A 27894-nucleotide genomic window follows, 5' to 3' on the forward strand; every position below is an offset into this window, starting at 1 on the left:
TGGGCTGGAGCTCCAGGATGGTCCCCGGAGCCTTGGGATGGTCCCCTGAGCCTGGGATGGTTCCTTAAGACCTGGGATAGTCCCCTGAACCCCAGGTTGGTTCCCAGAGCCCCTAGATGTTTCCCTTGGACCTTGAATAGTCCCCTGAACCCCAGACAGGGCAGAGCATGGGGGCAGAAGACACCACTCGTGCAGCTGAACTGCTGCCTTGGACCTGCTGAAGAATCGAGTCCCCTCACTTGTGCCCCTGACACCACCCGGGGGTCACAGCACCTGCCTGGGCAGGGGCTGAGATGCAAAAACCTGTGCTAAGGGATGTTGGAGGTGCTCAGCTGGGCAGGCTCCTGGGGAGCCTGCATGGATGGCACAGGTAGCTTCATGGCAGCTAATCCTAATCCCAGCCCGAATGCTAATGGCTCTAAGCCTAACCCTAACCCTAACACTAATCCTAATGTCCCTAATCCTAACCCTAACCCAAACCTTAAAGCTATCCCTAACTCTAATCTTCATCCTAATCCTAATGCTAACCCTGATCCTAATCCTAATCTTCTCTCTAACCCCTGCCCCTCTCCTGCTCCTCTCCAGGGGCCCTGGGCAGGGTCAGACTCTGCTGCTCCTCCCTCTGTCCTGCTGTCCCTCTGTCCTGCTGTCCCTCTGTCCTGCTGGTGTTTCTCAGCCCCTGGGGCAGCCACAGCCTGAACTGGGAGCCAGGCAGGGCTGCTGGGGCTGGGCAGAACAGTGTCCCAGCCCTCAGCCAAACAGGGCTGGGAGCATCAGCTGATGGTCATGGCCAGTCAGATGGTGCTGGAAGGAGCAGGAACAGCCTTTGTCTGAAAGACTGGCTCAGCACAACAGGGACAAAGCAGCTCGGAGTCAGCAAGGACAGTCACTGTCCCCAGACACCCCTGGGCTGCTACTGGGGCCACTGGAGCAGAGGACTCCTCTGTTCCAACCTGGTGAGACCCCCCTGCAGGGCTGGGGCCATCTCTGGGGTCCCCAGCACAGGAAGGACACGGAGCTGTTGGAGAGTCCAGAGGAGCCACGGAGATGCTGGGAGGGCTGGAGCAGCTCTGCTCTGGAGACAGGCTGGGAGAGTTGGGGTGTTCAGCCTGGAGAAGAGAAGGCTCCAGGGACACCTGAGAGCACCTTCCAGTGCCTGAAGGGGCTCCAGGAAAGCTGGGGAGGGGCTTGGGACAAGGGCAGGGAGGGATGGGAGCAGGGGGGAAGGGTTTCCAGCTGGCAGAGGGAGCTGGAGCTGAGATGTGAGGGAGAAATTCTGGGCTGTGAGGGTGGGGAGAGCCTGGCCCAGGTTGCCCAGGGAAGCTGTGGCTGCCCCATCCCTGGCAGTGTTGAAGGGCAGGTTGGATGGGGCTTGGAGCAGCCTGGAATGGTGGGAGCTGTCCCTGCCCATAATGATCTTTAAGGTCCCTGCCAACCCAAACCAAGATTCCAGAGCTATGAAGCCAGCCTGAGCAGACCCCACTCACTGTGTCCTGCACCTGCAGGATGAGCCAGGGACCACAGCCCCTCCACAGGCAGCAGAGCCCCCCGGGAGCAGCCCCAACACAGACGCTGTGACACCAGCAACAGGAGTGGATGCATGAGGACATGGGCAGATGCAGTGACATGGATCCTGCCACCACCAACCACACCAGCTGCTGTGCAGAACCTGGGGCCCAACCTCTGCCCAGCTCCAGCCAGGCCTGGGGCTCTACAGCCTTTTGCTCCACCAGAGGAACCAATGTGGGCCAGATGCCTCCTGAGTCCCTCTCCCCTCTGCTCAAACCACCCCGGGAGCACCGCAGAGCTGACCCCAAGGGAAGGCATCCAGGGCAGCCCCAGCCCCTTCCCACCGGCACCAGGAGGGGAGGCAGCCTCAGGAACTCAGCACTTGGCAGAAAAATGACAAATAAAATCGAAGGTGGGACGGGCCAGAGCTCTGAGCAGGCTCTGGGGACACACGAGGAAGCGACACAGATGTAGGAGGCTACTTCATACACACTAGGGCTCCAGAGCAGGACGGGCAGACGGACACGGGAGAAGCACATCCAGGAGCAGAGGGCTGGCCATGCACGCTGGGGAAATTCACCTGCTGGGCACCCAGGGGCAGCTGAAACCTTCCCGTGCCCATCCAGGCCGGGGGGTCCCCTCCTGGGGACAGAGGGGGACTCTGGCCAAGTGTCTCCTGCAGGCAGGAACAGCCTCACACAGGGTCCCACTGCCTGGTCCAGCCTGGGGAGCACACATGGAGTCCTGGGCATGGGATTGGGAAGGGATGCCAGCAGGTCTGGTGGCAGCTGAGACCTGCTGGGGACATCATGGGCCAGGGAGGTGCACAACTGCATGGGGGAGCTGCTGGGGCTCAGGGGATGTTGCCTCCCAGGGTGGCAGCCAGACCTGCTCCCCTTTTTCTGGGGTCACTCCCCACCCACCCCACCACCCCTTTCCTGGGATCCTTCCCTACTTTCCTGGGGTCCTTCCCTGCTTTCCTGGTGTCCTTCCCCACCTTTCTTGGGGTGTCTCCCCCCCTTTCCTGGGGTCCTTCCCTACTTTCCTGGGGTCACTCCTCACCTTTCCTGGGATCCTTCCCTACTTTCCTGGTGTCCTTCTCCTGGGATCCTTCCCTACTTTCCTGGGATCCCTCCCCACCTTCCTTGAGGTCCTTCCCCCCTTTTTTCCTGGGGTCCTTCTCTACTTTCCTGGTGTCCCTCCCCAGCTTTCCTAGGTCCCTTCCCTACCCTTCCTGGGGGTCCCTCCCACGGGTCTGACTTGCTCCAAGGCGTCCCTGTCCCCGCACAGCCCTCCCTGGATGTCCCCAAACTGTGACAGGGGCGGTCGGTCCCACCCATCGAACCCCTGGGGTGGGGGGGTGGGAAGCTTCCTCAGCGGCCCCCTGGGAGCAGCAGCACAGGACAGCACAGCACGGGACAGGGACAGGGACACGGCACTGGGGACACACACACTGACATGCCAGAGCAAGCGCTGCCAGCCCGGGGGGTGGGAGAGGAGGCGAGTTCGCGGTGGGACGGGGAGGTGGGACGGGGAGGTGGGACGGGGAGGTGGGACGGGGAGGTGGGACGGGGACGTGCTGACTTACACAACTCGCCCGCCCGCCGGAGGCCAGAGGCGGATCTAGACAGAGCAGCGCGGACATGCAGATGGGAGCAGGAAGAGAGGCAATGAGAGAGAGTGTTAATGTCAGCGCCGGACCCAGCAGGAGAGCAAACGGCTTCGTCAGGTCCGCCCGGCGGGGCCGGGGGGCTCCGGGGCGCGGGGCTGGGGCCGGGACCCCCGCAGCGCCGGGATGGGAGGCTTCGGGGTCAGGGCTGAGCCCCCCCGGCAGCTCTGGGGAAGGGGCGATCCCGGGGGACCCCAGGAGGTGGCCCCGGCGGGGCTTTGGGTCGGGACGTTCCACGCCGGGCGAGGCTCCGAAATGGGACCCTCAGAACCGCATGAATTCGGCAGCCAAAGCCCGAACGACTCGACAGTGCTGTTTGTCGGGGGGGGAGAGAGGGGAGAGACGGGGAAGGGACGGGGCAGAGAGCGGGGAAGGGCAGGAGAGGGGGGTGGGGGGGGAAAACAACATATGCATGAGAAATAATGCCCCACAGCAAGAACAAGAACAAGCAGCAAATACAGTTCGACATCATTCCTGACTTCCCCCGAGAGCCCGGAGCGTGTTGCTGTGACGAGCGTGAGCGCAGCAGCAGCAGCTGAGGGTCGGGGGGACATCCCCGGGGCTTTGCCGGCCTGTTAGTGCCTCCCCGAGGGGACAACCCCAGGACCTGCGCTGCCCAAAGGGCTGCTCTGGCCCGGCCGGGGAGCATCCCCGCTCGCTGCCCTGTCAGCAGGAGGGACACATGGCAGCTCCTCACGGGGCGAGAGGGACCTTCTGGGGCTGCTCTGCTCGGCTTTCTACACCTCCCTGTGCACCCCCAAGCCCCCCAGCTGTGGCTACGGGGGGAGGAGGAGGCCTCATCTCCCATTCCCCTCCTCGGGAAGAGGCTCCTCGTCCCCCCGCTCCAGCGCCAGGACCTGCCCGCCAGCCGTGGTGGGACCAGCCCCGACCCATCCCTGCTTCCTTCAGACTTGTGACCCTTCCTGCAGGGGAAGCAGCCACAGGCAGCAGAGGGGAGATGTCCAGGAGCTGTCAGGAAAGCAGGGCCGGGTCGGGCAGCTGCACTGCTCCCTCCTGGGTCTGCCTGGCCAGGGAGGGGGCTGGAGGTGGACACCACCCCCAGGGACCTGCTGCAGGTCACCCAGGGCAGCACTTCAGCCAGAGGGTCCAGCCCAGGGCCAGGCAGCTGAGAGGGACTCGTGGTTGTCCCCTGGGGAACAGCAGGCACCTCCAGGGACCATGTCCCTGCTGTGTCACAGTGACCCACCTGCCACGCTGGGGCAGTGATGTAGAAGAGCAAGAGGACCTGGAAACGCCCTCTGAAGGCTCTCCTCATGCTTCTCCACACAAGAGGGTCTGGATCTCTCTAGCTAGTCTTTTGCTGGGGCAGTTCTACAGGTGGGGCTGTGACTGGACCAAGTCCCTCAGCCAGCAGCTTGTCCTGCTCATGCTCCACTGGGAAGGACTGGGGAGCAGCCCCGGGTGTCAGGAAACACACAGCAAGGTCTGGCAGGGCCAGAGCTTCCCAGACCTCAGGGCTGCTCATGCCTTAACCAACGGCCACATCTCTCCTTGCTGCAAGCCTGCTTTGGCCTCCTCTGATCTCTTCCTTGTAGGAAAAGGAGATTTAGGGCCAGTCCCACCTTCCGGATGCCTCCTCCCTGGAGGGGCTGGATGGGGCCTTGAGCAACCTGATCTGGTGGGAGGTGTCCCTGCCCATGCAGGCGGTTGGAACTGGGTGATCTTTAAGGTCCCCTCCAACCCCAACCATTCCACGATTCTATGAACCTCCTTGCCTGCTGCCCCTGGGGCTCTCCAAGCCCATCTCCTCCCCAGCCCTCGCTGGAGAGCGCGTGGCCACAGCAGAGCTGCTCCCACAGAGCTCCCAGGCCTCCCCAGGAGGCTGCTGTGCCTCCGCTTTCTTGACAAAAGAACTGCAATTTGAGTGAGTCCCTTTGCCTTTCTCCATCCAAGGGGAAAAGCCCTTTATTCTGAGGGTTCTCCTCCCCCGAAGCCATGAAAGGATCAGCCCCTGCAGCTCTTCTCCTGCACCCGAGGGATAAACCAGCTGCACTGTGGGACCTGCCTGGAGCTGGAATCAGCAAGGAGTGGACCCTGCAGGCTTCACCTCCCCCTCCTTCAGGCCCCCTCACAGTCTTGGTGGGACCCAGAGCTTCTCAGCGAGGCCTGGACGACCCCTCACTGCTCCTCCCAGGTCTCACTCTGGACAAGCATGAGGCAGAGGCACAGTTTGCTCTTCTACTCATGGGGAGGGATGAGGGATGAGCTGTGGTTAGTAGATGTTAGTGGCTGGATGGGGTGAAGCCAGCTGTGCTTGCAGTGACACGGACACATGCTGAGACCTGCTGCCCACACTGCCCCTGTCTCCTTGTAGGCAAAGCATGTCAACATCAACAACAGTCCCTGTCCCCAGGGGCAGGAAGCACCCAGCTGGTGTCACCTGGGCCAGGGCAGCGTCTCCCTGTGCCAGGTGCTCTCTTGCTGACCACATTTTCCCAGCACCTTCTGGAAGCTCCTGCTTCTCCCAACACCCAACACCCCTGGCTGATCTCCAGGCAGCCTGTGCTGTCTGCAGGGACAGTGGAAGAGCCACAGAGGTGGGCCAGGCTCTGGAGAGCCCCATCCCCAGCCCAATGTCCTGCCCTGCAGGCTGAGAAAGGGGGGAAGAGCATCCTTGGCACGGCACAAGCCCCCCTGCCACCCCCTGTCCCAGGGGCCGTGAGCCTCCTTCCCCAGGAAGGGGAGGCTGTGGAGCCAAGGAAGCCTCTTCCCAGCTCCCAACAGGGATGGATACAGATCTTCAAGCCCAGGTGCTGCAGGATGAGACCCACCGAGCCTGTACCAAGGGCCTGTGGGTTTGTCATCCTCTTTGGTGGCTGCAGCCCATGTGTGGCAAAGTGGGGGGCTTGGGGGGCCTGGGGCTGGCAGGACAGTATGTGAGACCAGAGGGGACTCCCAGGCTTTGTGGCCATCAGCAGCCCAGCTGCATGGACGTCCTGCTGCAGGTGTCCAAAGGGCACTGCTGTCACCTGCTGAGGGGCTTCATCCTCCTGGCATAGAATCCTGGGATTCTGTGGCTCTGCTGCTCAGCTGTTAGGCCACCTCATCCCCAAACCTCAGTGAGGTGCAAGTGCCTTCCTTAGTGCCCCAAATTCCCCCTGGGGAGGGCGCTGAGATGCGCAGATCCCAGCTGCCCTCAGCAACGTCCATCTCCAGCTTTTCATCAGCTCTCTAGGGGCAGTTCCCTTGACTGCAGAAAGCAAGCTCAGCTCTGCTTTGTGCAGGAGTTCAGACACCACGAGGAAACAAAGAGCCTACAAGGAAACAGGGGGTTGTATCTGCAGCGGCTGGAAGCTTGCACCAGAAATGTTACACCATTTAACTGAAACAGAATTAATTGATGAGTTTATATAGAAAGAGGTAGCTTTACCCTAGGAGCTAAATGCCTAAAGGGCTTATTTTTCTTCTCTCTCTCTTTCAGATCTGTAGAAATACAAAGCAGTTGTGGGTTTCCAGAACAGCACCTGAAAAACTCAGTTTTTGCATCTAAAATTCTGCTTCACATGATACATTCGGCGTGTTCGGCTGTTGCTTAAAGATAAACAAACAAGCAAACAGACAGACAAACAGACAGAAACCCCTCGCAAAGCACCTTCTAGCTCAGGTTCTTGGCTGCACGAGCTGGAGCCCCAGGAGGAAGCCGCGCTGACGCTTGAGGGGCGTCTGGCTTGAGGCAAGAGGAGCTGCACTCAGGGGCCCTCAGCTGGGGGTGACTGTGGGGTGACCCCAGCCCGGACAGCAGAGGTGGGAGGTTGAGCTCTGAGTGTGACTATGCGATGAGGAATGACACGAGCCCGATGAGGCTGGATGGCCACGGCCAGGACAGGACACGGGGACACACAGGAAGGCCACCCCGAGGCGGGGCTGGAGGTGGCGGACGAGGCGTGAGTCACCCTGGTGGGCAGGAGCTCAGCCCGGGGCCCTGCTGTGCCTCCCTGGGTGGCTAATCAGAGACCCACACCTCTGGTTGTCAGCGTCAGCTTTATTGTGGTCACGGATGTCACACAGCGGAGCTGCTCAGGGCCCAGCAGCCGCTCTGAGCTGCGGGTGCTCCCGCTCCGTGGAGCTCTGTCCGGGCTGGTGGCAAGTGCAGGTCAGGGAGACACCGAGATGTCTGGGCACAGTCCTGCAGCCCAGCTGAGCAAAGGCTACCGTGCTGGGACCCCGGATCTTCAAGGATCCCTCTCATGTTAGACACGGAGATGGCTGCGGGGCCTCCAGAGACCTGCAGCGGGGCAGCTCCCAGCGGGGCAGAGCTCCTGTGGCCCATCGAGGGTCACCACTTCCTCCCAGGGGACAGCAGGAAGGGCACTGTCACTCTGCCCTGCTGCCACCGCCACGGAGAGGCCGCGTCTCAGGGGGCAGGACCCTCCCCGAGCTGCCAGCGCCGCGCGCGGGGGATCCACGTCATCTACGAGCCCCTCAACTCTGACCTGACGGTCCCATTCTCAGTATTTCTTGGCCTCTTTCCTCCTGTGGAAGACCGTCTCGGAAGGAGGCACAGCCAGAGTTAAGAGTTACGGAGGAGGCGGGTTGTGTCTTCTGCTCCCGGGGTCCCCAGCCGGGACCCTCACAGACCTCTGCAAGAGAAACGCACCAGGGCCTGCGCGACAGCCACCGCGCCCGGAGAAGGGACCCGCTCCTGCGCGGAACTACTGGGGATTCAGAGGGTTATGGGACTCTCAGCACCCTGGGCTGGTGGGAGGTGTCCCTGGCCACGGCAGGGAGTGGGACTGGATGGGCTGTAAAGCCCCTTCCCACCCAAACCAGCCTGGGATTCAATGATACTGTGCTCAGGAAGAAACCTCAGCAGTGAAACCTGCCCCTGCCTGTGTTGGCAGCTCCTGCAGCCCCTGGAAAGGCACTGGCAGCTCCAGGATGGTTCCTGCAAGGGCAACTCCTTGTCCCCAAGCTCTGTGGAGCTCCAGAACACCTCTGGCTCTAGGTAAGAGCTTCAATTTGGCTCTCAGGCCTTTCTGGGTCAGAGCTCAATGTAGGAACAACAGAAAAAAGCTGCAGCACCAGCCAGGCTGCAGCCCTTGCTGCTCCAGACACCCCGTGGAGGGGCTCAGACCACTGCTGGGGCTTTGTGGAGCCTGGCCAGAGGGGAGCAGGACCCTCAGCCCTTGGCCAGAGGGGAGCAGGACCCTCAGCCCCCAGGGGATGCTCTGAGGCTGGCACTGTCCCACCCCCTCAGCAGCACTGCTGCACTTGGGGTGGCTGCTGTGGGAGCCTTGGGTGATAGGGTCCTTCTCAGGACAGGCCTCGGGGCTGGGAAACGTGCTCTGAAACGGGTTATCTCAGCTTATCTAACTGCCCTTTCCATGATTTTCTGAATTCACAGCGCTCTCACAGAAGAGAGGAATCTTCACAATGGAGGAGAGTGGCTGACATCATTACATAGTCTATTTCCAGCCGAGTTCCTGGGAAATATTTCAAGTCTTTGACATCAACAGGGAGCATGAACATTTCAGAGATGAAAGGCTTTCAGAAAAGGGAACACGGAGCTCTGCAGGACAGCTGGAAGGGCCAAGCACTGGGTGGAAGGCGGGGACAGGGAGGATGGCTGCACCCCCCGTGCAGGAGGAGGGGGTCTGCACAGAAGGTGCCACCACAGGGTGGGAGGGTCTGCTGCTCCTGGGAGCAATGGGGCCCACGGGGATCCAAGGGAAGAAGCAGGAGAAGACAGGAGGGGCTGGAGAGGCAGAGGATGGAGAAGGGTTTGGATGGGGAACAGCAGATCAGCTCTGCCCAGGGATCTGGACACAGGGCCAGGGGAGGGCAGGGGACAGGCAGCAGGGGCTCCATGTGGAGTCACAAGGTGCTTTTCATGCTGGCTCTGGGTGACCAAGGGGGGATGAAGAGACAGCCCAGTGGACACCCCCAGCCCCAGCTGAGGTGGGAATGGGTGGTGCCACCCCTGGCTGCCATCGGGGCTGGTAATGGCCAAGTTCCCCTGTGTCACTGAAGCATTTTGGGGCCATGAGGTGTGCCTGATCTCAGAAGGGTCCCCAGGTGCAATCAAACCGAGCACATTCAGCACAGGACCCCGTGGGTCCCAGGTGAGCAGGGCAGGGACAAGGGACCAGTGAATACAGGCTGGGGGAAGAATGACTGTCCTGAGGAGAAGGACTTGGGGGTGGTAGTTGATGAGAAGCTCGACATGAGCCCCCAGTGAGCACTGGAGCCCAGAAGGGCAATTGTGTCCTGGGTTGCATCAGCAGAAGTGTGGCCAGCAGGGCCAGGGAGGTGATTCTGCCCCTCTGCTCTGCTCTGGTGAGACCCCACCTGGAATACTGTGTGCAGTTCTGGTGCCCTCAGCACAAGAAAGATATAGACCTGTTGGAGAGGGTCCAGAGAAGGGCCACCAAGATGATCAGAGTCCTGGAACAGCTCTGCTATGAAGACAGGCTGAGAGAAATGGGGCTGTTCAGCCTAGAGAAGAGAAGGCTCCACGGAGACCTTAGAGCACCTTCCAGTACTTGCAGGGGGCTTCAGGAAAGCTGGGGAGGGGCTTTTCATCAGAGAACACAGTGATAGGACAAGGGCGATGGTTTTAAACTGAGAGAGGGGAGATTTAGGTGAGAGATTAGGAAGAAATTCTTCATTCTAAGGGTGGTGAGGAACTGGAATGGGTTGCCCAGGGGGGTTGTTGATGCCCCATCTCTGGAGGTTTTTAAGGCCAGGTTAGATGAGGTTTTGTGCAACCTGAGCTAGTGGTTGGGTTCCCTGCTCATGGCAGGGGGGTTGGGGCTTGGTGACCTTTAAGGTCCCTTCCAACCTTAATGATTCTATGATTCTATGAATGGTCATAATGTTCCTCTGGGGCTAAGAGCAGAGATACACCAGCGTGGCAGGATAGGGCTGCAGATGTCATTCCACAGGGTAACTACAAGTTTGGTCCCTGCTGGGGGATCAGGGGTGCAGCCAGGCTGGAAGTGCTGGCACAGGCAGCGAGGGAGACGTGAGCCAGCAAGGAGGGAGCTGCAGCAGCACGCCCCGTGGCTATGCTGGACAGGACACCGGGTCCCCCACACGACAGCCTGAAACCTCACCAGCTGTGCTACCACCACGTGGACTTGGAACCCATCACCATCATGACCTGGTTAGAAAAACCCTTCCCAAAGACTCCCTGCTGAACCGGCACCTCGCTGGCCCCAGGAGCTGCCAGCAGGTGACACTGCTGGGACCACCCTGAACGGGCAGGGTGAGACCTGAGGCTCTGGGCAGTCCCTGCTGTAACTTCGGATTTCAGAGCCCCGTGAGGGTTTGCTCTGAAACCTCAGGCTCTAATTGAGGGTGTTTTGGTTTAGTTTCATCGCCGGGTGAACACGCGGGGCGAAGGGGCCACTGCTGCCACGGGTCAGTGGCAGAACCAGCACCAGGACATGTTGGGCAGCACCAGGACACGGAGAGGACTGTGCTGCCCAGGGAATGCGACAGTCACAGCACTGGAGAGGGAACCAGTGACTCCTTCCTGCCCTGAGGGGTGACAGAGCCTGAGGCTTTGTGAGAAAACGGCTCCTGCCCGTGCTGGGGTCCCTCTGCTGCCACCTTTCAGACTTCCCGGGCTGGCCAAGCTCCTCTGCATGGAGGAGGACAACAAGGGATGAGAGGATCTACCACGCTTGGGTGTTGTGTAGATACCTCCAAGCCAGTGGCCAACCCAGGGCCTGGGGACATGTGTGACCCAGCGCCGCACTCAGCAGGACATGGGCGCCCACGGGGGTGCCCACCTACACCCCCTGCCCACCGCCATGCCCAGGACCCCCAAAACATCCCCCAAAACATCCCCCTGGGGTCACCAGAGCTCTGCCCCAGGGACAAGGGCCAGGGTCCTGCTGTGTCCTCTCTAGGGGCCACCACAGACACCCCAGCGACAGCTCCTGCGCAGCAGGGACTGACCAGAGCTCTGCCTACTACGCAGTGTGACAACATTTGAGATCCTTGGCAATGAAAAGCACTTGAGAAACACACATTGTTATTAACTGCTCGGGAGCAAACACTGAGAAGTGAAACCCACGAGGAGATACAGCAGCTTAACAACAGGGTGGAGACAGGGGGACAGGATGACAGGGAGGCAGCTCCAGGGGAGAAGCAACAGCGCGAGTTGTTGGCGGGCGCCGCGGAGCCAGGAACAAACCCCCCGGCTTCCGGGAGGCGTGGGCAGCGCCGGCACCGCCCAGAGCTCCTGACATCTCTGAAATGCCCCTCGAGATGCACCCGGACTACCTGGCACAGCAACCCTCTGCCTGCCACCGCCCTGCCCCCCCGCTGCCCACGCCCTCAGCCCCACCGGCCACCAGCATCTTACCGTGCTGCGACCACAGGCGACTTCTTCCCGGGATCTAAGGTGGACCCGGCGGGTTCCTCCCCCAGTGATCGTGTATCCTTGTTCAGTTGCTGTAGTCGGGAACTTAGCTCACTGATCACAGTTGGCTTGTCATCATCAGCCCCATGGATGGGCCTGCTCTCCATGGGGTCCCCCCATAGCTTGGACCTTCTCTGAAAGAGGTAGCGTGGCCGGCCAATGCTGGCTGATGCCAGAGTGGCCGCATGTTGCTGGGAGATGAGCTCGCTGTCCGAAGACTGCTTCAAAAGTGGGTCCCTGAAAGTAACTGGCCCCTTGCTGAGCTGGGACTTGAGTTTTGGCTTTGGAGGCACTGGTGGCTTCTCGAGTATAAAAGTTTGTCCATCCGCAAAGGAAGTGTATGTGTCAGTGGGCTCCCCGCTTTCTGAGGACAACGTAGACATGCTGGAGACCGTCGAGATGGTGCTTGTGGTCTCCAGGTGATGGTCACTTGAACTTCTGGTGTCCACCTCTTCCACTCCGGAGTCTGCAGCAGACTCTGGGGCTACGGGGGCATCAGAGGGCTTCCCTGAGGGTGTTCCGCCAGTGGTAGAAGGTGCTACTGCTGCCGCTGGTATGGATGGCGTGCTGGGCGTAGCCAGGTGGCTGACTGGTGTGCCAGGGGTGGTGACCAGTACCCCGTTTGCAAACTCGTCTGGTGGAGGCACCAGCCCTATCTTGGCCAGCTCCTCCCGGGTCTCTTCGTCACTTGAAGACAACTGAGCTGGGGGGAGGGTGACCGTGTAGGGCTCCACTTCTTCCTCCGAGCTCCCTTGTCCCAACGTCTTGTCAGAGGCTGGACTGACCGGAGGTTTTCCCACGGGGCTGGGCTGGGTCTCTGCTTTGGGGGACTCTGCTGGCTCTGTGCAAGCTTCAGGGACAGCTGGTTTCTCCTCTTTTATCTCAAGTCCTATCTCGTCTTGGTCATTACTTGTGGCATGAACCATGATGAGGCCAGCGGTCTTCTGCTGCGATGTATCCACTATGCTAATAATCATGGACTTCTTGTCTTCTTGTTTCTTCTCCTCTTTCCCAGGTGGTTCTGCTCTCGCCTCGGTTTCTTTTCTCAGTGTGGACGGAGTCCCCCACGGGCTCTTGGTAGGGGCCAAAGTCCCAGAGTCTGGTCCGATCGCCCCTTTGCCTCCAGGGGAGTACGCAGGGGACACCAAGCTCTCCAACTCCCCCCTCTCTGGTTCTTTGGTTTGGATGTCCACAAAGAGGGGTGCTGCCCTCTCTGAGTCGGGGCTGTGGATCGGGGTGGGCGACCGGGATGGGACTTGGGTGGAGAGGGCCCGTTCCCTTGCGGCCAGCGCAAGCGCCAGTGGCGAGTTGGGATCCAGGGGCTTTCCCGTCAGGGGGTGGATGAAGGTTGAGGATGAGCTGCTAATTAATGGCTTTAAAGCTGAGACGGGGGAAGGCAGTAGAACATCTCGGCTTCCTAACAACCGCTCATCGATGGACCTGGACTGCTGCAGGGATGGCATGTCGCTGCTGGGGGGGCTCCCTTCGATGGCCCCGACCGAGAGGAAGACAGTGGATTTCCGCCTCTCATCCAGGCGACGGTCCCGGTCCTTCATCACCCCCGCCATGGCCGTGGCAAAGGGGATGCCCGTGGCCTCCACCTGCGCGATGCCGGCGTGGTGCTGGTACTCCACCCCGCCCAGGCGGTGGCTCCTGCGGGTGGGAGAGGGTTCCCTGGTGAAGCCCCCGGTGATGGACAGGGCTGCTCTCTCCTGTGCATCCTCCACTTGTAACTGCTTCACCAGAGGACTCTTCTTCCTCTGTGGCTTGGTGGGAGCGAACAGGCTGACGTTGAACTGACCCATGTTGGCGTAAGGGTTGTCAATCACTCTCCCCTTCCTCTTCAGCTTCTCCGGAGGGGTTGCCGAGGGGCCGGGCCGGGGGATCTCTGTCGGCTCCACGGGAAGATGAGAGGAATCCTGCAGGATTATCATGGATCGGGCCCTCTTCTGCCTTTCAGGGTAAGGAATGGAAGTTCTCGCCTGGTCGTACATCTCGGCCGCGCTAATGACCTGCGGGAGTCCGTGGAGTTTGGCCTCCAGGCTTGGCTTAAAGCTTGACCTTATGGTATCGTAAGCTCTTCCTGGGGGTGGGGGTGGCGAGAAGGATGGAGGGGGGCCTGTGTCAAAGTAGTATGGAGAAGGAGGTGGGGGTGGGGCTGTCTGAGGTGGTGGTGGGATCCCGTGTCCTTCCCTAACAGTGTCTTGCATCGATGTGCTCCGGGGAAACTTCCCATCTAGCAAAGAAGCAGCAAGTTTCTCGTCTTCACCTGGAAAACAAGAACAGCAGTGACATCAGAGGGGACATCTGCAGGGACCCCAGAGCCACGCGTTGTGTGTAGGACATCCCTTCCTCCCCCCACCCCACCTGCCTCTCCAGGTCATCCGCTGTTTTGCCTGGCACGTGTGTAGCCCAGCCCTTGGCTCACTTGGCACAGAAGGACCCCCGGCCCCCACGGGGTGTGAAACCCACCCAGCAGCTGCGCCCCACACCTCCCAGCCCGGCTGAACCCCCAGACCAGAGCACGTGGGAGGTGGGTCCTTGCTCCAACAGACCCCTGACTCGTGCCCACCAAGCTGCCAGACAGCGGTGCCACGTGGGGCTCCTGTCACCCCTGCTGTCCTCCTGTCACCCTCTTCCTGGGGCTACACATGCTGCAAGGTGCGAGACTGAATTCCAAAGCAGGGTCCAGCAGAAACTGAAGTCACCTATTACAGCAAATGGAAGCACCCGAGGGAGGCAGAGTCTGACATCCTCACTGCTGACCTGCTCCCCGGCTGTGCAGCCAGAGCTTCCTCACTCACTTGTGAGACTCTGAGAATCCTGCCCAGTGCAGGAACAGGGGGAACAACAGGGGGGGTTTAGGTTGGATATTAGGAAGCACTTCCTCATGGAAAGGGTGATCATACATTGGAATGGACTTCCCAGGGAAGCGGTGGAGGCGCCATCCCTGGAGGTGTTCAAGGACAGGCTGGAGGTGGCACTTAGTGCCATGATCCAGCCCATGTGGTGGTGTTGGTCACAGGAAGGACTTGACGATCTTAAAGGTCTTTTCCAGCCTTGGTGATGCTGTGACTCTGAGGTGCGCTGGGAGCGCTGACATGGGTGGGAGTCACCACAGAACCACAGAGTCCTTCTGGTTGGAAAAGACTTTTAAGATCGTCACATCCAACCATTAACCCAACTCTGCCAAGTCCAGTGCTAACCCATGACCCTCAGCACCTCATCCACAGGCTGTTAAACACCTCCAGGGATGGTGATTCAACCACCTCCCTGTGCAGCCTGTTCAGTGTCTAATCACCCTTTCAGTGAGGAAGTTTCTTCTAATCTTCAATCTAAACCTCCCCTGGCACAACCTGAGGCCATTTCCTCTTGTCCAGCTCCAGCCCCCCACGTCATCCAGCCCCTCTTCCTCATCCTGCTCTGCTGTGCCTCCCTCTTCTCAGTCACAGCTCAGCTCTTTCCAAGGTTTCCATCTGCTCAAGATGGCACCAAGCCATGGCCTGGCAGGGCAGCAGGGTGACCACCAGCTTTTTTGGCTCTAACGCTTCTTCTGTCGTGTCCACCCGCACCCAAAGCGCTTCGGTGACTCCACCTTGTGTGACAGGAGCAGCTGCACCCAGGGCAGAGACTGCCGGGGAAACGGGGAATGTTCTGGCCAGTGAGTGTTGAACTTCACACCCCATCACAGGGACCAGACTGTCCCTGTGTTCAAAGCCAGGCTGGTTTTGCTGGATGCAGTTGGGGCAGTTTTCATGGAAGTGGGAGCACGAAGCACGTTCAAAGAGAGTCTGGACAAAGCCACCCAGGATGCACCTTCTGTGGGCTCTTCTGTGCACAGAAACCTCTGAAGATCAGAGCCACCTGGGTGGGTATTCAGGAGAAATATCACATTCTTGCCCTGTTTTCACTCTCCCTGAGTGCCTGCCTGAGAGCAGTGCTTGAGGCAGGATCCTGCACTAGATGGAGCCATGGTTTGGTTCTGCAGACACTGTCCTCTTCCTAACAGCACGAAGATTCCCCCAGACTCCTGCCTTCATGCTTATTTCTACTTCTCACCTGGGAACGGCCAAGAGTTGAAACAAGGCAATTTATGCAGCACTGATCTCTGTTAGCAGGCCCAGGCTGTCACAGAACATGGTCAGAGCTCGTCCTGGGGACATGCTGACCACCTGCAGGCAGGTCCTTCAGCGGCTGGCACGGAGCTTTTCAGCAAATACATCTGGGAAGCTGCTGCTCCTCTCTCCAATTTCCTGACCTGGAAAAGGGGCCAGGGCTGCCAGGCCAGAGGAGATGGTGGCTACCAACAGCCATGAGCTGCTGCAGGTGCTGGGCTGGGAGCAGTGGTAGGTTTGGTAGCCCCTGTTCTACCTGCAAGCTCAGTCCCTGCTCTGAAGATCTTACACTGTGCCAGGAGCAAAGAATTTCAAGTGAAGGGGACGGTGAGATCATCTAAACCTGCTCATGGCTGGATAACTGTTTTTGGCTTATTTCACACACCTGCTTCCTCAATTACCCATTTTATTCTCTGTTCTCCACTTTTTATTTCTCTGCTGTCACCATCTCTCCTCCTTTATATCCTTAAATGAGGAGGAGAGCACTATGGAAAATGATACCTGGAGCACTACCAAGCCCAGTATCCAGCTGGACACCTCAAAAGGACCTAAACAGGCTGGATTGCCCTGAACCCACCAAGGGCAGATGCAAAGTCCCCACGTGAGAAGGACGAAGCTCTTGGAACTGGATGGGCTGGGGACTGGCTGGGGTCAGCTCTGGGGTTGGTGGCAGGAGGAGACCACAGGCTGGGCCAAGTGTCCTGGGCTGCCTGGGCAGGAGCAGAGGCACCAGCCATAGCAGGGAGGTTGTCCCCCTCACTCCCACACAGAGACCACACTGAGATATTGTGTCCAGTTTTGGGGCTGCAATGCAAGAAATGCATCCAAAAACCAGGAGTTCAGTGGGAAGCCCCCCAAGGCTGGTCAGAGCTGGAGCTCTTGCTCTGTCTGGAGAGGCTGGGCTTGCTCATCCTGCAGAGGGAACAGCTCTGGGGTCCCAGCAGCAGCCTCCTGGTGCCTCTGGGGAGCTTCCCAAGAAGATGCAGCCAGGCTGTTCACAGGGGAGGGAGGACAAGAGGCCATGGTAAGGGGAACAAGGCAATGGCCTTGAAATGAGAGGTTCTGACTGGCTAAAGGAGATGTTTCATGATGAGGACAGTCAAGCAGAGGAACAGGCTGCCCAGAAAGAGTGTGCAGACTGCACCCTTGGAGGTTTTAAAGATCAAACTGGATGAAACCCTGAGCAAGACGATCTGATCTCACAGCTGACCCTGCTTTGAGCTGCATGTTGGACTAGAGACCTGCTCCTTCCAACCTGAATTCTCCCTTCATCCTATGACAGCAGAAGAGTGGCCCCATTCCCGTTCTGGTTCCCAAGCTCCCACCTCTACAGCCCTGCTCCTTGGAATAGTGGGAATGATGTTTGATCCCTGTGACAATGAACATCTCATACTGCTCCTCAGCAAGACAATCAACACTCAGGAGACATCACTGGTGGGAGAAAACAAGTCCTCAGCAGGCTCTGACTTCCCCACCTGCAGCTCCCCATTCTGACACAGCCCCTCTGCTCCCCCCCTGGGTCCTGCACCAGTGACCTGCACACCCCGAGCTGCCTCTCCTCTCCCTGCATCCTGCTCACTCCCTGCATCAGTGGCTGATGGAATCCTGCCCCACATCCAACCCTTCATCCCTTCCCAGCTCCTGCAGCCCAAAGGCACCTCCAGCCCAGGGAGCTGCTTCCCCTCCCCAGGGTTCCAGCAGCTTGAGCTGAGCTGCCTGGCCCAGGCTGTCCTGGGGCTGCCTGGGGGGGGTTTCCTTCTTCCAGACCCTCCTCCAGGCACCCTGAACCCATGCAAACCTCTCTCCCTCCCAGCTCCCTGCAGCAGTGAGCTCTGCAGCTCCCCAGCAGCCTGGGCAGCATCACCCCCTCTTCCTGCCTTGGAAACTCCCCTCAGCAGTTTAATCTGAGGCCATCTGGTCTGTGCAGCCCTGGGCCAGGCTTGCTTTGAGTTGTGCTGCTCTGTTCTTAGGTTCTTACCCAAAAACCTTTCACCACCCACTCCCACCGTGGCAGGGAGTGCTGTAAAAGTCTTCACCACAGAATTTCCTCAGTGATGTGATCACAAGGACAAAACAAAACTTCTCCCCTAGCACAGAAGCATCTGCTTATAGTTAAGCATGAGACTAATCAGTGCTGAGCTTTGTTTACTGTCCATGCTGGGAGTTCTGCTCAGGGAGTCCCTGAAGCAGAACAAAGGCAGCAGCAATCCCTTAGGAGAAGGCTCAGAGCCTGAGGCCTTGATGATCTATTGATTTAATGAACTGCATTCAGTCCTGGCAGGACAGCTGGACCCTGCACAGAGCCCTGCAGAGCTCAGGAGCCCCACAGTGTGCCAAGCACAGCAGTGCAAGGACAAGGGTCCTTCTACAAGGTGAGGGAGCAGCTGCACGACCAGTGAAACCCTCTTGCCAGTTTTAAACTTGGAATGGGGAGAGAATCTATTATCTAAAATGCTGGGAGCCAAAAGCACGGCTCTCTGATCCAACTCCACTCCTACTGACTGAAATTAATTACTTGTTAATTACAAGTTAATTATTTGTCAGAAATGCCTTCATTTTCCCCTGGTATCTCAGCACTTGCCCCTTGCTAAACGCTGTGTCAGGCAACGGGGGCTGGGGATGGGATGTCTGCAGGAGCAGGAGCCTGACCAACCCCAGCCTTGGAGCCTTGGACACAGCTCAGGGACACCCAGGATAGAGCATCTGTCAGACTTTTGTGTGCTGCCTGTGACCTCCTGCTCTGCCTGGCCCATCCTCCATGGCCCTAACTGGAAGACTAAGCTTCAGTGACCAATAAACAAACCCATCCCTTGCTAATCGCCACAGATTTTTTTTCTCTCAGTTCTCTTCAAACTGCATATGTGGTGTCTTCACACAGCACATGCTCCAGCTGTGTTCAGGTCTGGGCCCCTCAGCACAAGAAGGACATGGAGGGGCTGGAGCGTGTCCAGGGAAGGGCCCCGGAGCTGGGGAAGGGGCTGGAGCTCAAGGAGAAGGGGCTGGAGAACTTGTGAGGAGCAGCTGAGGGAGCTGGGGGTGTTGAGCCTGCAGCAAAGGAGGCTGAGGGGAGACCTGCTGGCTCTGCAGCTGCCTGAGAGGAGGTTGGAGCCAGGGGGGTCGGGCTCTGCTCCCCAGGAACAAGCGACAGGACCAGAGGGAACGGCCTCAAGTTGTGCCAGGGGAGGCTGAGGTTGGATCTGGGGAACAATTCCTTCCTGGCAAGGGTTGTCAGGGCCTGGCCCAGGCTGCCCAGGGCAGGGGGGAGTCCCCATCCCTGGAGGGGTTTCCAAGCCCTGGAGATGGTGCTGAGGGAGATGGTTTAAGCACTGAACTCAGTAGAGTTGGGTTATAGTTGGACTGGATGTTCTCAAAGGTCCATTTCCAACCAGAACAGTTCTGTGTTCTGGTCATCATGGTGGAGCACACACGCTTCCTACCCACAGCAACAAGATATCACCAGGCTCAAACCACAGTGCTCAGCACAGGCAGGAATAAAGAGCCTGAGCCAAAAGGCATCCTCCAGTGACCAGCAAGGAGCAGTGACAGACCCTGTCTCCAAGCACCCAGAGTAACTGGTCTGAGCTGGGAATGATGCCATGGGTACGTGTCCCCAGCACAGCTCAGCAGTGCCACAAGCCTCCTGCCCCCCCTGCAGTGCCACGGGCCCTGCTCATCTCCCAGGAAAGCACAGGAGCTCTCCTTGCTGCTCCTGGGGCTGTTGCCACAACAGCCTCAATTCCGTGGGAATCTCCCCCCGCGCACGCGTGAGCAGCCGGGGGGCTCTGGGACCCCCTGCCCAGGGGCAGAGCAGCTCCCAGGGCCTGGAGTCACTGTCCTGGGGGCACGGGGCTGCCACCTGCTCCAGCAACAACAGGACTGCAGGAGGAGGAGGAGGAGGAGGAAGGCCCCCTGCCCATCGGTGAGCCGGGGGTCACAGCACCGCTCTGGCTGCTGCAGCTCAAAGCTTCAACCACAGCCAGGCTGAGCACCAGCACCTCCTCACCACGGAATTCCTCCCCATGAAGGTGTGGAGGCCCTGGCCCAGGTTGCCCAGGGAAGCTGTGGCTGCCCCATCCCTGGCAGTGTTGAAGGGCAGGTTGGATGGGGCTTGGAGCAGCCTGGAATGGTGGGAGGTGTCCCTGGAGGTTGGAACCTGATGAGCTTTAAGGTCCCTCCCAACCTCAACCGTTCTAGGATTCTATGACCTGTTCAGAAGAGGGGACAGCGTTGGGATTCATCTGAATGGGGAAGGATGGTCTAGAGGGCCCCCAGCCCCACGACTGAGCTGTCCCCTCCCTGCCAGACCCTTGTGCAGCAAAGGGTGCCCCCCAGCCCCGAGCTGGCCAAGCAGCAGAAGCCTCCTCCTCTTCATCCTCACCTCCTTGGACACCCTGTCACCCGGCTCCTCCTCAGCAGTGACACCACCTCACCTGCCAGGTGCCTCTGCAGCCTGTCGTGCTCCCCAGGGACAGGGACACGGGCTGTGGCCACCCCTGCAGAGCCAGGGGGACGAGCTGGGGAAGCTGCTCAGCCCCAGGGCCGTGGTGGCAGCGCCGGCTCCCCAGGGCTGCACTGGTGCTGCTGGCGCAGATGGCGCGGCTGCCGTCCTGGAAGCCTGACAGAGATTTCCTTCCCTACCATCAGCCTCCCCACTGTAACGCTCCTTCTCACATTTTTTGTAGAAGTGTTTCTTCCCTCTGCTCCATCTGAAGCCAGCTGAGGGTTAACCACCGTGCTCCCAAGGAATTTTTAGCTGCAAACACGACAGGCTCTGATCTTTTGTCACCAGCCCCTGGGAACCTAAACCAGCTGTGTGATATGCAAATCCATCAGAGCACCACGAAACCAAACCAACCAGCCAACCCCTGCTTATTTTTCATCTAGTTCCTTGCTTTTAGTAGTGGTTTTAATCACGCAGTCAACTGACTGTGCAGCGTATGAGCCTGTCACTGTGGGTGTGAGATGACAGCTCAAGAAGGGCTTCTGAGCCCAGCCAATTGCAGCCCCGTTTCTCCTCTTTGCCTCTTTTCTATTTTAGCTCATCTGGAACTCCACGAAAATTAGCTGGTTTCTAGGAGGCCCAGCTTTGGGTGTGCAGTGAGGCAGGCAAACTGGGAGCCAGGAGCTGCTGTCCCCTCCTCACCAGGAGCTGTCCCCTCTCACCAGGAGCTGCTGTCCCTTCCTCACCAGGAGCTGTCCCCTCCTCACCAGGAGCTGTCCCCTCTCACCAGGAGCTGCTGTCCCCTCCTCACCAGGAGCTGTTCCCTCCTCACCAGGAGCTGTCCCCTCTCACCAGGAGCTGTTCCCTCCTCACCAGGAGCTGTCCCCTCTCACCAGGAGCTGTCCCCTCTCACCAGGAGCTGCTGTCCCCTCCTCACCAGGAGCTGTTCCCTCCTCACCAGGAGCTGTCCCCTCTCACCAGGAGCTGTCCCCTCTCAGTGCAGACAGATGCTCATTGCACAGAGCATCACCAGGAGCTGCCTGAGCTTTGCTCCTGTGTTTTACACCAGTTTGTGCCCAGGTGCTGTGCTGGTGACACCTGCAGCCCCTCCTGCTCAGACAGGGCCCCTCCAGCCCTGCTGCCCACCCCTCCTGGTGCAGGTGAAATCTGGTGGTCCTGCTCCCAGCTCCCTGTGTGCACCTCCAGGGGCTGGGAACCAGGAGCAGGGGCTCCGTGCTGGACAGAACAGAGGTACAGGGACATCACACCCTGTGCTCACACAACCCAACAACCCCACGGCTGCACAAACCCCCCAGTTCAAACCCTCTTCTCACAGCTCTTGGCACAGACCCCACAGGACAACCTGCACAAGGAGTGTCCCACAACAAGGTGCAGGTTTTGAGGGAATTCCTGGGTCACTGACTCTTGCTTTCACAAGCAAAAAGGAGCTCTTTAAGGGCAAGTATTTCATATTCAATAAACACTTCTCCAGTTTATGATCTATTACTGGATGAAGATGCTGTTTCACACTATGGATCCCCTTGAATCTGATTTCCAGCTGTTTGTGGCTTGATGGAACCTTGAACAACTTCTGCTTAGAAGCATTTTCACAAACATTCTCACATAAACCAAACATCTAGGATATAGCTTCCAAAGCAAACGTGCAGTTGGGACATCCCTGCCCACTGCAGGCTGCTCTGCTAGGGAGTGTCCAGCCCCGCGGTACTGGGAGGGTCCTCACAGTCCATGGGCACTTGTGCAGGATTTACCTCTAAGATCATGGAATCCCAGATTGGTTTGGGCTGGGAGGGACCTCAAAGCCCACCCAGTGCCACCCCTGCATGGGCAGGGACACCTCCCACCATTCCAGGCTGCTCCAAGTCCCATCCAACCTGCCCTTCAACACTGCCAGGGATGGGGCAGCCACAGCTTCTCTGGGCAACCTGGGTCAGGGTCTCCCCACCCTCACAGCCCAGAATTGCTTCCTAAGACCTCATGGATGAGGCTTGGACTGGTGGGAGGTGTCCCTGTCCATGCAGGGGGTGGGACTGGATGAGCTTTGAGGTCCCTTCCCACCCAAACCAGTCTGGGATTCCATGATGCCTTGGGGTTAGTTAACCCCCTGCCCCAGCACACCCCTTCCTCTCTGCCCCTCTCCTCCTGCCCCACAGCCTCTCCGCGCAGTGACAGGACTCTCCCCAGCCCTGGCTGACACTGCCTTGGTGTCACCATCCACTGAGACCCACAGACACAGAACCAAGGGAAGAAAACGAGTGTCCCCCCCATCACTGTGCCACCAGCCCTTGCTCACTCTACTTCCTCCTCCCAGCTCCCTTCTCCAGCACATTTTGGTTGTAGTTGCCCTGTAATCCTTTTGGGACAGTGTCTGAAGATCCCAACACAGCCCACAGATGAGTGTCTGTTCCAGACTGTCCTGAGTTTCCTTAGCAAACATGCCCTTGTTACCTGCTCCATCACCTCGGTCCCTCACGGCTCCCCCCTATGCTCAGCCCGGCTCTGCTGACACATGGGAGGGCAGAAAGTCACACAGGGGCTCTCATGTGCCAGCAGGGGTTGGGGGGAGAAACTCCCCCACCCCTGGCAGTGCCGTGGAGAGACTGAGAGGGCAGGAGACCTCTGGGGACCTCCGGGTCCTCGGAGCAGGGCCAGTGCTGGTGCTGCAGGTTCTCAGGACCACGCAGCCTGTGAGTAGAGACCACGTGGAACAGCCTGTCCTCAAGGACCCTTGGTTGCAAGGCAGGAGAGAGGGTCAAGCCCTTCCCAATCCCTCCATGAGGTCAAGCCCTCCTCTCCAGGGTGGGATTCCCCCCCAGGTCTCCTTACCTACAGATTTTGTCCGTGGGATTCCTTTGCGCAGTGACACGTGGGGCTTCTCAGCTCCCGGCAGGACCCCCGAGTGTGCTGCCATTCCCTGGCGTTCAAAGAGGGACTGGAAGGGAAAAGGATGGAAAGGTCTGTTCTGGACATCAGGGGGACACCAACCATACTGCAGGGAAGGGTCCCTCACCCCTGCCTGTGGGGACACGGGGGCTCTGTCACCTGCCAGAGCCTGTCCTGCCACCCCCTGCCTGCAGGCAGGGCTGCCACAGCCCCAGGAGGGGGGCACTGCCCTGGGGACAAGGACAGGCCCTGGCCTCCCTCCACCTCCCACAGCCCATTGTCCACCCCACATGTCCCCAGACCTGTGCTACTGCCCCTTGGAGGGTTAACCTGCTGCCTGCTCCTCCTGCCTGCCCTGTGGTGGCACAGTATGGGAAGGCTTCCCTCTCTCAGCACCAGCCTGGTCCTTTCTCCTCTGGCTCCAGGAGCTGCCTCCCCCTCAGGCAGCCCCTCCACCAGCCCGGAGCTGGCAGCCCCCCTCCCACTCCATCCTCCCAGCTTTTCTCTTCCTGGTTTCCCCATTTCCAGCTTCACACCCAGACCAGCACAACCGGCTGAGCTTTCCAGCTCAGCTTGTCACGTTCCCTCAGCTCCATCTCCCCATGGTGATCCCAAACCCCCTGTGCAATCCCACCCTCCCCATGGTGATCCCAAACCCCCTGTGCAATCCCACCCTCCCCACGGTGATCCCAAACCCCCTGTGCAATCCCACCCTCCCCATGGTGATCCCAAACCCCCTGTGCAATCCCACCCTCCCCATGGTGATCCCACCGACCAGCCAGGTCAGCTCCCCATCCCCTGCCCACACTCCTGCTCATGTCTCCACCTCCCCCAGCCTCTCCTCCCGCTGCCCCGGGTTTAACCCACATCCCAATGCCAGGCTGGGGGGACCCAGCAGCTCCTGTCCCCTCTGCCCCTGCTGTCCCCTCTGATCCCTCAGCCTGTGCTGTCCCCCCTGTCCCCGCAGCTCACGCTGATCTCCGCGGGCGTGATGCGCCGGCTGGTCGGTCGCTGTTTCACAGTGGCTGCCCTGGAATCCGCCTCCACCATCTCTGCCCTCAGGGCGGGCTCGGCTGCCGCCAGGATCTCGTCCAGCTTCTCTGAAAAGCCAAGGGCAGAAGCGCCGGGCTCAGGGGGGGCAGCTCGCGGGGGCAGGACCGAGGGGCCTCTGCCCCCTCCTCCCCAGGGCCTGGGGGTGTTTCTGGAGCTGCCCGCCCCCCCAGGATGCACCTCACGGCGCTGCCAGCAGCACAACATGGACCCCTCTGGGGTCTCAGCTGCAGCGCCCGAGGGGACACTGCTCCCAGCTGTGCCACACCTGGAGGCAGCTCCCAGCCCTGCACCAGAGGGGAACCCTCAGCCCAGAGGTGGTTCCCACAGTCAGGATGAGACTGAGTCTTGGGGTGTTCAGCCTGGAGAAGAGAAGGCTCCAGGGAGACCTGAGAGCACCTTCCAGTGCCTGAAGGGGCTCCAGGAAAGCTGGGGAGGGGCTTGGGACAAGGGCAGGGAGGGATGGGAGCAGGGGGAAGGGTTTCCAGCTGGCAGAGGGAGCTGGAGCTGAGATGTGAGGGAGAAATTCTGGGCTGTGAGGGTGGGGAGAGCCTGGCCCAGGTTGCCCAGGGAAGCTGTGGCTGCCCCATCCCTGGCAGTGTTGAAGGGCAGGTTGGATGGGGCTTGGAGCAGCCTGGAATGGTGGGAGGTAAGGCAGGCAGTGGCTGCACAACACTAGGCAAGGGGAACCAGGAGCTGCAGGGACCACAATTGATGCAGAGTCCACAGGACTCCACAGGGCTCCAGCACAATCCGTGTCACTCCAAGGTCCACTGGGGACAAGCTGGGGTGTTCCCTCCCTGAGTGGACTCCTGTCTGGAGAGCCCAGGCCATCAGGCCAATGTTCCTGCAGAACCCCCTGGGGGCTGACACGACTCAGGGGCCACCTCAGTCCCCCCCAGGCTGAGGCCATGAGGGGGGCCTGGCAGCTCGAAGGCCAGAATTCCTGAAACTAAAAATGAGCCCCAAGTGCTTCATAAACCTGCCCCGGGGAGGAGTGAGCCCTGCACCAGCACAGACACCAAGAGGTCCTTGCCAAGGGGACTGAGGTGTCCACTGAGGCCAAGACCCTTGGTAGCAGGTATCCACCAAGACCCTGGGACTAAGGACCTGCACCTGCTCCAAGGAAACAGCTCAGGCCAGCTCCTGAACTTCCTCGGCACAAGACCTCCAGTAGCCAACCATCCCTGTCACTGGGAGCCTTCATGGCTCCTCTTCCTCCCTGCTGGGTGCCTGATGCTGGAGCACAGGGTGGTTCAGGCTGCTGGGAGAGGAGCTGGCTCAGCCCGTGACCAAAAGCTGCTGAGACCGTGGGGTTCTCTCACAGCCAGGGCTCAGGAGGAGGTCTGGGGAGGTCCCTCACAGACCTCCCACTCGTAGCCCCTGCTCAGCTTCTTCCCTGTGTCACCCCCATTAGGGTGGAAGACAGTCCCTCACATTTCCTGTCCCTCAGGAAACATTCTCCAGCTGCACATTGCCAGAACAGACAGAGTTTTGCTTCTGAAAGGCCAAGAAGTGGGGTCAGCTCTCCAGGCTCCCCCCTCTTCCCTGTGCTGGAGAAATGCAGAGCCCTGTGCTGGGACAGGACGCGCCTTCCCGCTCCATGCAGGACTGCCCACTGCTGGCTCTGAGCCCTGGCAACACCCCCCTGGCTCTGCAGTGTCCCTGACACGGGACCCACATGGACACAGCCTCACAGCCATGGGCACCCGTGATGTGGCCTCCACGGTGGGTGGCCCTGGGTCAATCAGTGACCAGCCCAGCTCTGCCCCAGCTGACTGGGGTGAGCCCTCGGGGCTGCCACCACCCCCGACGAGCTCCTGACCTGGGGGAGATGGCACTTTGGGACCCTGCGTGCGGAGGACATTCCCGTGGAAGGTGTTTCCACCATGGGGTGAACAGACAGCAGGTGCAACAACCTGGGGAGTCAGACCTGGAGGTTCCCAGGCCCAGCTGGCCAGGAGGTCCAGCTGCCTATGCCACCAGGAGCCCCCCAGGAGCTGACCCACACAGCTCCATCCCCCTTGGGCTGAGCCTTCCTGTGACCACCAGGGAAGGGGACCTGGGCCAGCCCCTTGGGAGCACCCCGTGTGGGGCAGCCAGGGTGCTGGCCAGGAGGCTGCCGGGGAGGGAGGAGCCCCAGGACATGTGGTTTCACTCACCCCCTTTTCTTCTCCGCATGGAGGCTTGGAATCAAGAAACAAAAGACAGTATGAATGGCATGCACAGTTCCTGATCATTCCCAGCTCCAGCCTCCCTGCTGCCTGTGCCCCCAGGGTCTCCAGCAGCCCCACAGCTGGGACCAGCTGGAGCCCTTCTTCTCCTCCCTCAGACCAGGAGAGCAGAGCCAAGGTGCCATGTCAGAGGGCATTAGACCATCAGGAGGTCCTGGTGACACTTCATGGAGAAACTCTTTTAAAAGTTCTCCATCCCTCCTCCCTGCCCACTGAGGAGACGTCTGCACGTCTCCCAGGGCACTTTCCCTTGTGTCCACCCAACTCCAGGGCTGCAGGACAGGAGAGCTTGGTCAGCACCTTGCTGGGAACCTGCTTTTCCAAGGGGACTGGCAGAACACACAGCAGGAATGTTGAGGTGTGACTGTGGGCACATGGGATGTTCTGCAAGCTGCGGGACAGGCTCCAAGGAAAAAGGGGCAGGGACCACCCGACAAAGCTCCCTTGAAGAGGCTGCAGGTAGAAACGTCCCTTTCACTGCCACCACCTCAGAAAAGCAGACAGGGCTCTACACCTGCAGCCCGGGGCGTGGGGATGCTGACCTGCAGGAAACTGCCCCCAACAGCTAGAGCATCAACCACCACAAGAGAAAGTCAAGGAGGAGAAACAATCCCCTATTTTCCTTGTGCTGTGCTCCCTGGGGATGTGTGGTGGGATTTGCCACAGGTTCCCCCTGATCTACAGGACGTGAAGCAGGGAGTAACCACCACAATCTCCTGGAAAACATGTGGACTTAAGAGCAGTCACTGCCTGCAAATCCCTGCCCTGGGAGACACAGGCAGCTGCTGCTCCTTGTCCCTCTCCAGGTAGAAGAGAGGCAGCATCTAGATGCAAAATCCTCAGGGAGACCTGGAGGACTCATCTTTAATAGGTTCTCCAGCAGAGCTATTCCTCTGCACTTCGTGACTTCCCTTTCCACGAGCTCATCCCTCCCTGAGCCCAGCAGCTCCGCTTGCCAAAAACACATGCAAAGGGGCCCCCTCCCTCCCAGCGCTGCAGCCCCCCGGGCAGGTGGCCCCATGGCCACGTCCCACCCCCCCTTGGCACTTGCAAGGCCCAAGTGCCACGGTGGGGGTGGCCTGTCCCACTGCAGGGTGTGCACCAGGCTTCGACTGGGGCGTGACAGTCACCAAAACAGGCTCATGCAGCTGGGGACCGTGTTGTGACACAGGCCACATGCTGCCTGTGCGTGCAAGCAGGCACCCCCTGCACCCCATGGACCCCCTGCACCAGCCAGCAATGGCCTCCAGGACCAGCAACCCCGAGAGAAAACATGACCCTTGGAGTCTGTGCAGGGTCTGTGCAGAGGGAGCAGCAATCAGGGGAAGAAAGGGGCTCCCCTGGATCCTCCCCCAGCGGCTGCAGCAGACACGGGGCTGTCAGGTTCAGCAGGAAAGCTCTGGAGAGGCAGGAACAGGCCAGGTGGAGTCAAGGCAGTAGGCTCAGCAGAAAATTAATCCCAGTGGCCACCAACCAGCTGGTGCAAACCCCTAGGTGCTGAGACTTGTCCCTTCAAACCCACACTTGAGTGTGAGCCTGAACCCTCAAGGTCTTCCCTTCAGGAGAGCCCTGCAGGGCTGTGA

General features: G+C 59.6%; 1 protein-coding gene across 6 annotated transcripts in view; it reads right to left on the reverse strand.

The window, feature by feature from the left end:
* The window catches only part of SHANK3 (SH3 and multiple ankyrin repeat domains 3), a 311807-nt gene that overhangs the window by 15533 nt on the left and 268380 nt on the right, over positions 1-27894 (reverse strand). For 3 of the 6 annotated variants that reach the window (XM_051612097.1, XM_051612081.1, XM_051612067.1), the window contains 4 exons: positions 26240-26263; positions 24000-24127; positions 22971-23076; positions 11514-13839 (listed from right to left, as the gene is read on the reverse strand). In XM_051612097.1, coding sequence (XP_051468057.1) covers positions 11514-13839; positions 22971-23076; positions 24000-24127; positions 26240-26263 — 2584 coding nt within the window. Of the gene's footprint in view, positions 1-3097; positions 3133-6564; positions 7780-11513; positions 13840-22970; positions 23077-23999; positions 24128-26239; positions 26264-27894 lie in introns of those variants that run through there. The other 3 variants (XM_051612090.1, XM_051612105.1, XM_051612074.1) reach the window with 3 other exon arrangements.

Source organism: Apus apus, chromosome 1 (genome assembly GCF_020740795.1).
Source record: "Apus apus isolate bApuApu2 chromosome 1, bApuApu2.pri.cur, whole genome shotgun sequence".
NCBI lineage: Eukaryota > Metazoa > Chordata > Aves > Apodiformes > Apodidae > Apus > Apus apus.